An 8,040-nucleotide genomic window follows, 5' to 3' on the forward strand; every position below is an offset into this window, starting at 1 on the left:
TTATTATGTATATATAAAGACACACACATACAGCATATATTTTGAAAATATTTACATGTATTTACGTGTATATATTTATATTAATATAATTTATATTATATATAAATCTAGTTAATATATAAACATAACATATTTTTCTTAAACATATACATGCATGTATGTTTGTATTTATATATACATAATAAATATACACAGTACACACACATATAATATGTAAACAAAAACTTTTATTTGGGATATGATTAATCGTGATTAATCATTTGACAGCACTAATATATAAATGTGACCCTGGAGCACAAAAGCAGTGTTAAGTCGCTGGGGTATATTTGTAGCAATAGCCAACAATACATTGTATGGGTCAAAATTATTGATTTTTCTTTTATGCCAAAAATCATTAGGACATTAAGTAAAGATCATGTTCCATGAAGATATTTTGTAAATTTCCTACTTGCTTTCAGATGATGTATAAAACTCAATTTCGAAAAATTGACCCTTATGACTGGTTTTGTGGTCCAGGGTCACATATATGTATATGTATGTATATATTAGATTATGATTTTTTTTTAAACGAGGGTCACATGACATATATGTGTGTGTGAGTGTGTGTGTATGACATATATATATGTCATGTGACCCTCATATAACTTAATGAAAAAATCATAATCTAATAAATTAATCAAAATAATAATAAATCTGTTACTTTTATCAACGAATGGTTATTCATTTTGTCTGTATTTTAATAAATGGTGTTTGTAAGAGTGATGTTTCATGTTGTAAAAAGTGTGTTTGTGTAGTTTGTTTTATAGTATATATGTGCAGTGTTGTTAAAAGGATATTCTGTTCTGTCATTTGTAATTATCGAATTTATGTTATTTAGCTTTTTTTTGGAATATATGTTTAGAATTAAAAATACATTTAAATAATCTCTGATTGTCACATTAATACCCATGATTGTATGATACCAATTAATCAAATGGCTTTGGGTTTTAAACATTTTCTCATAACCGGGGTTATTTTAGTTAAAACTAAACTAAAATCATCAAATCTTACTAAAAAACTTAACCTAATTTTATTTCAGCAAGTTGCCAAAGCAACATTTCTCATTTTTATTTAGTTTAACTAGATGTTTAATTGGTCACTTAAATAAGTAAAACTAAAATAAAAGTTAATAAAAAATCTATAGATATTTAAAAAAAAAAACTAATACATATTATAAAAACAACATAATTACTAAAACTTCAACTTAAAATAAAAAAATACTATACTAATTAGTAAAAACAGTAAAAAAAAACTGTAATAGTATCTACTATTACATATATATTTAGTACTACAGATACTTAGACTCGTACAGCATGTTTATTTGTGGATGGGATGTGTAGTTCATTTAGCTCACAAGTCTAGCTCTGAGAGAGCTATTAACTTGTTTTTTTTTTGTTAAACTGGGAAATCAGATTGAGGAAGGTCACGTTATAAACTTTGATTGTCGTGCAGCAGGCGTCCAGAAATCACCATCCTCTCTGCTGAGCCGCTGCCATCCAATACATGGTTCCCAGGGGCTTCTGGGGCGTTTCCTCCAGCCCCGCCCCCAGCCCCGCCCACATGGGCTGCAGGCTCGGCAACAGTGCAGGTGGGTGGAGCTTAAGGAAGTTGTACATGTGTGGAACCCTTCATGTATTTGATTGATTGATTGATTGTGCTCCTCCTCTCCAGCTCCCGCCTCCATCCTACGAGCAGGTGATCCGAGAAAAGAGCCGTGAGCAGAATCTTCACTCCTCCTCTTCGTCATCTCCGTCTCCATCGTCTCGTCACTCTACCTCCACCATCGCCACGCAGACGGACACAAACTCCCCCGGCCCACAGTCCTCTGCTGCTCGTCCAGGTATGAAGAAATGAGATCAGGCTTTAGTGGAGGCTGCATTTACAGCTAGTATTTGACTGATTCGAGATTCGAGATTTCAAACGTGACATTCTTGTCAACCGATGAAGCACATTTTCTGTTTTTATTTTTATTTTGAGTAAACACTAAAAGAAGTGCTCATTTAATTTACCCTGCATCCTTCACTGACATTGATTATTTGCAGACAAACCCTTCATTTAACCACAATACTTTACTAAAAATGTGCTAACAAAGAAGTAATGAATCATAATAAACGGAGTAAGTTAAGTTTAGTATTTAAGAAGAAAATAAATTAAGTATTAACAAAAATGTATAAAAAATAACACTATTTTTCATGCGTTGGTCAATTTTAAGAATTTGCTTCTATAACATCTTTAAGACTAGTGGAAAGAAAATATCTATAATATATATTTACATGTTTATTTTAGTGCACTTTATCAATTGGTGTCTGTAGATTTCAATTACAATACATATCTTTAAAAGTTTTTTCTCCACTTCAGCAGCACATACATACTCCAAACTTAGCAGTTTTATTCCTCTCTATATTCTGAAAGTTTTTACTGAGGGGTTTGTTCATATATTTTTCAGGCTGATTTATATGACATATTATACATAAAAACATGGAGATAATACCTTTTTAAAGCACTGTGAGTTTTGTTATCCATTTCAGCAGCACTTACATACACCAAACTTAGCAGTTTTATTCCTCTCTATATTCTGAAGGTTTTTACTGAGGGGTTTGTTCATATATCATTCACTTGAGTTTATTACTGCACTTTATCCATTTGCATAGATTTCAATTACAACACATATCTTTAAAGGCGATTTTCTCAAAAAACGTTTTTCTCCACTTCAGCAACACTTACAAACACCAAACTTAACAGTTTTATTCCTCTCTATATTCTGAAGGTTTTTACTGAGGGGTTTGTTCATATATTTCTCAGGCTGATTTATATGACATATTCCTAAAAACATGGCGAAAATTTGTTTTTTTTTTTCTTTCTGTTGACAGTATTTTCTGATTTATGGAGTAATAAAAAGAGAAATCCAGAATCCCCTCTACAAAAACCTTTAACTCTAATATGTCAACAAAATTAAACAAGAATTTTTAACCTGGCTTTATCCAATGTTCACCTTTTTAAAGCACTGTGAGTTTTGTTATCCATTTCAGCAGCACTTACATACACCAAACTTAGCAGTTTTATTCCTCTCTATATTCTGAAGGTTTTTACTGAGGGGTTTGTTCATATATCATTCACTTGAGTTTATTACTGCACTTTATCCATTTGCATAGATTTCAATTACAACACATATCTTTAAAGGCGATTTTCTCAAAAAACGTTTTTCTCCACTTCAGCAACACTTACAAACACCAAACTTAACAGTTTTATTCCTCTCTATATTCTGAAGGTTTTTACTGAGGGGTTTGTTCATATATTTCTCAGGCTGATTTATATGACATATTCCTAAAAACATGGCGAAAATTTGTTTTTTTTTTTCTTTCTGTTGACAGTATTTTCTGATTTATGGAGTAATAAAAAGAGAAATCCAGAATCCCCTCTACAAAAACCTTTAACTCTAATATGTCAACAAAATTAAACAAGAATTTTTAACCTGGCTTTATCCAATGTTCAGATTTATTTTCTGGAAATATATGCAACTTAGTGCACATTTAATTAGATAATGCATCATAATGTTTCAGAAAACTTGTAATCCAAAACAATTGTCTTAATATACTGACTAATCATTTAGGGAAGTATAACATTTTACCCTTTTCACCTGTAAATGTCTTGCCTTAAAGGTGACATATCATGAAAATCTGACTTTTCCAGGTTTCAAGTGCTATAATCAGGTCCCCAGTGCATTTCCTGTAGTTCGTAGGCACTCCAAACCCCCGCGGCCCTCACTGCCCCTCAAACACATGCCTGAAGTGGACTGGTCTAATACAAATGCCGGTGCCCAGCCTCGAGAGGCTCTGCGCGAACAGTGTGGTGTCCAGACGGACTTCGATGACATCATCGATGACATCTCTCCCATAGGCCCCGCCCCCACTGCCACCACTTCCACCCAGATCAACCTCGATTCCCCAGGCGACCCGATGAAAGAGGAGCCTAGCGTTCGTCCCAGACCTCGGCCGCGCTCCAGAGTCGCCCTACGACCCAACGAGGACGTTCTGGACCAGCCGATGACGAGGGAGGTGAAAGTTCAGACTCTGGTGCGTCTGAAGGATGATGGGGCCGAGAATGTGTTCGCCGGGTTTGACGATGCTCCGTCGAACATCTCCAGCAAATACCTGCAAGACCTGCTGGAGGTGTTTGGTTCGGACGAAACGCATGTCCAGCATAGAGAAAGTCAACAAAGCGATGCAAGCACAGTAGAAGAAGAGGAAAATATGTCCGTTTTCGATGCTCCATGCACTGTTATAACACCTGAACCAGTAGAACCGTTCAATAGACCACAACCGCGACCTAGAACTCAGAAATCCAAACCCCAGCTCGCCCCAAAACCATCTGTCTTTGAGGTTTTTGATACCAGAGAACCTACCGTTGAGCAAAACCCCTCCAAACCCCTGAGTCCACCAGTACCAGCACCCAGACCCCTTCTGAACAAACTCCAGAGTCCATCGGAGTCCAGATCTTCATCTGTCAAACCTTCACCATCCGCCTGTCCTGACAGCACTCCTCCCAGGCAGCAGATGGCAGCAGTGGCCTCCACTCCGTCCGAGAGGAGAAATTCAGATGATCAAACCACAAACACTCCAGTGAAGACGCCACCAGTGATAGTGACTGACAGGAACGTTGGAAAACGTGAGTTTGCACAATTTGGACAATTTTTATAAAAATTGTAATAGCGATAAATGCAATTGAAAATGTGGTTAAAAAAAGAGCTCTAACTCTATTGTTAAGCTCTATTGCAATTGCAATATATTATATTTAAAATGTTATTAAAGGGGTCATATGATGCTTTTTTAAAGATCATTATTTGGTGTATTTGGTGTAACAGAATATGTTGACATGCTTTAATGTTCAAAAAACACATTATTTTTCAAATACTGTACATTATTGTAGGTCCTCTATGCCCCGCCTCTCTCAAACGCTTCGTTTTCTACAAAGCCCCCTCCTTGTGAAATGAAGAGAACATTATACCTTTGTTTAAGTAAACTTTTGGTTCTGGTATATTAGTTCGAGCCATTTTTGTTTGCATTTTGGCAAATTGATGCTAGTATGTTTATAAAGCTATTAGCAGTTCCTCTTTGCAATTAAGCCATGTAACTACAAGATGGATGACAAAACTTAAACGTGATAATTCTCAAGCAAGTTCTTAAGCAGTTTTTTTTTTCTTCTTCTTTTTTTTAAAGGTGACATATCATGAAAATCTGTTTTTTCCAGGTTTTAAGTGCTATAATCAGGTCCCCAGTGCATCTACCAACCAAGGAAACGTGAAAAAGATTAACCCAATAACTTTGTTTTGGTAAGCCTTTTTCTGCAAGCGTCTGAGAAAACGAGCGCGTCTGATTTCGCTCCCTTGGTGACGTGGCAAAGGGATCTCATTATAATATTACCGCCCCTTAATCTGTAAGTTTCCACCCACGGCGCCGTCATTTGATTTTGCAAGCCACAACGGTGTAACAGTCCTAAAGCCATGGCGAAAGAAAACATGCTAACTGTTCTGTCTTTGGCTGCACAGACGAGCACAGAACACTGTTTAGAGTCCCAGCCTCAGAGGAGACAAGAGAGCAGTGGATTTATTGATTTATTTACTGTATATTGCTGCTGCCACACAGATATAAAATAAACATGCGATTTATTTCCCAGCTGTTTACCTTCACAGACATAACCAACTGTTTTTGTTGTTAGATTCTTTCATTCATGTGTTTTTAAAGTGTCAGTAAAATGTATTCAAATTTTTTAAAGGGGTCATATGATGCTTTTTTTAAGATCATTATTTTGTGTATTTGGTGTAACAGAATATGTTGACATGCTTTAATGTTCAAAAAACACATTATTTTTCAAATACTGTACATTATTGTAGGTCCTCTATGCCCCGCCTCTCTCAAACGCTTCGTTTTCTACAAAGTCCCTCCTTTGACAAGCGCAGTCTGCTCTGATTGGCCAGCTGACCCAGTGCATTGTGATTGGCCGAACATCGCAAGCACTCGTCGGAAATGTAACGCCCCTTACCATAATCGCGAGCTTCATCTTTCAAAATAAATGTAAAGACAGTAAATAATGTCATTAGTTTTACCATCAGTTCAAGCCCGAAAGGGGAACAGACACAGTAATGATGCAGTACACAAGCCGTGGTTAAGACAGCTGACTCCACTTTGATGTGATGCTGTGTCTCTCTCTCTCTCTCTCTCTCTCTCACGCGCGCGCATGCACGCACGTACGCACGCACGATGCGCAAAACTCCGCATTTGAACGGTCAATAGCAAATACTTAAACTAATAACTAAACAGTAGCTGATTCAGAAGCGCCAGATTGTCATAGCAAAGTCAGAATTACCTCCTCTCCTAGGTTCACGAAACGGTCGTCCATAAAATGCATTGCTGTTCTGTTGTAAGTAATCTTAATGCATCTACTTTCGGAAGGCCAAATAAAGTGCTTTTGCTTTCGCCTAGAAACACACAGCGTCTCTCTGACATGCTGCTTCAACACTAACTGCTGTTACTGAAACCACGCCTTCTTTCTTTGTGTGCACATTTGGGCGGCATTATGCAAATATTCCCACATAGTGACCTAGATATGTGGGGGCGTGTTAGAACGAGCCGTTTTAGGGGGGGCGTGGCAGAGTCTTAACTTTGATAAAGAATATCTCTTTGGTTTTGAGACTTTAGTCTTTGCAACTTCAGGGATCTTATCTATGCACAATCAGCTTGTAACACTCCAAGAGAAAGGAAAACTTGAAATCGCATCATATGACCCCTTTAAATGCAAAAAAGCTCACGTTTTGCCTTGCTTGTTTTTTAGGGATGCATCATTTGGCCAAAAAGATGTCATTGTATATCAGTGTTACTATAATGTAATAATAATAATTAGAATTATTTTTATTGTTACTAAATTAAAATATTAGACAAAATTCTAAAGGGTCGTAGGGCGACTCTGGAGCGAAGGTCTGGGACGAACGCTGGGCTCCTCTAATATTTCACTGTTAAATGAAATAGAAGAAGAAGAAGTAAATTTTACAGTACAAATATAAAATTACCATAATATTTATGGCTGTGTTAATTTCTTTATTTTCAAGCATTTAATTATCAAGCTTTTATTTTGGTTTAAAGCCGCAGGGATCCATTAAAGCTTCTCTTTTGTGCATAACAGCCGGTTTATACACATTTCTCATTACGAGTTTGTGAAAGTATTTGGCGCATGTTGCATTTCCAAATGCACGTTATACTGTAAGTGACTCAAACTCAGAGCAAATGCAGAGATGAGATCATTTGAAGCAGCATTTACTGTGAACTGAGACTCTGAAAACACTGGAGCGGTTTGTGTGTAAATGAACACAGTGCCGCGCTTCACTATGAAACACGCATCACATTTATTAATTTAATTAAATCACAGTCTTTGTGATTTGATCATCACAAGTCATGTCATAATTTCGGTTAATCATGCAGCCTTAATTGCTGCTAATTGTCTCAATCAAAATTTAATTTTGCACAGCTTAATGAGTGTCTGTGTTTTTATGTAGGTCCGTCGGTCCCCAAACACTCCCGTCCACCTCCACCTGTGCTCAGAAAGACACCGTCCACCTCACAGGTGAGTTATACCTGCTTATAAACCACCTTTATCATGAAGTTTGCCTATTAGAATGAGCGTTTAATGTTGATGATGATGGTGTGTGTGTGTGTTCAGGCCACGGTGGATGTTTTCAGAGCTCCTGACGCCTCCATTCCTTCTCTTCCTCCGAGGTACTGCAGCGTTTTTCCTCCAAAATCAGGTGTCTGTTTAGTTTTTTTCCCATCTCTCATTCTCTCTCTTTGTGTCTCAGACCCAGTGGCGGCAAACTCCTCCCACTCCGCCCTCCTCCAATCAAAGTGGCCAAACTTCCAGGCTCCTCCTCCTCCCCTGCTGTGACCAATCAGCTGCCAGGCAGCAGGGTGCCAAAGAGAGGCCCGCCCCCCCCCCCCCCCCCCCCCCCACCGA

The 8,040-nt window shown here is 37.5% G+C and overlaps 1 protein-coding gene across 1 annotated transcript in view; it reads left to right on the forward strand.

Moving 5' to 3' along the window:
* Positions 1-8,040, forward strand: part of LOC107730025 (pollen-specific leucine-rich repeat extensin-like protein 1) — a 14,386-nt gene that overhangs the window by 4,267 nt on the left and 2,079 nt on the right. Inside the window, exons 5-10 of the mRNA XM_016540771.1 lie at positions 1,492-1,627; positions 1,711-1,879; positions 3,772-4,704; positions 7,586-7,653; positions 7,750-7,805; positions 7,886-8,010. Coding sequence (XP_016396257.1) covers positions 1,492-1,627; positions 1,711-1,879; positions 3,772-4,704; positions 7,586-7,653; positions 7,750-7,805; positions 7,886-8,010 — 1,487 coding nt within the window. The remainder of the gene's footprint in view (positions 1-1,491; positions 1,628-1,710; positions 1,880-3,771; positions 4,705-7,585; positions 7,654-7,749; positions 7,806-7,885; positions 8,011-8,040) is intronic.

This window comes from Sinocyclocheilus rhinocerous, unplaced genomic scaffold, assembly GCF_001515625.1.
Source record: "Sinocyclocheilus rhinocerous isolate Xijiao unplaced genomic scaffold, SAMN03320098_v1.1 scaffold1690, whole genome shotgun sequence".
Taxonomy (NCBI): Eukaryota; Metazoa; Chordata; class Actinopteri; order Cypriniformes; family Cyprinidae; genus Sinocyclocheilus; species Sinocyclocheilus rhinocerous.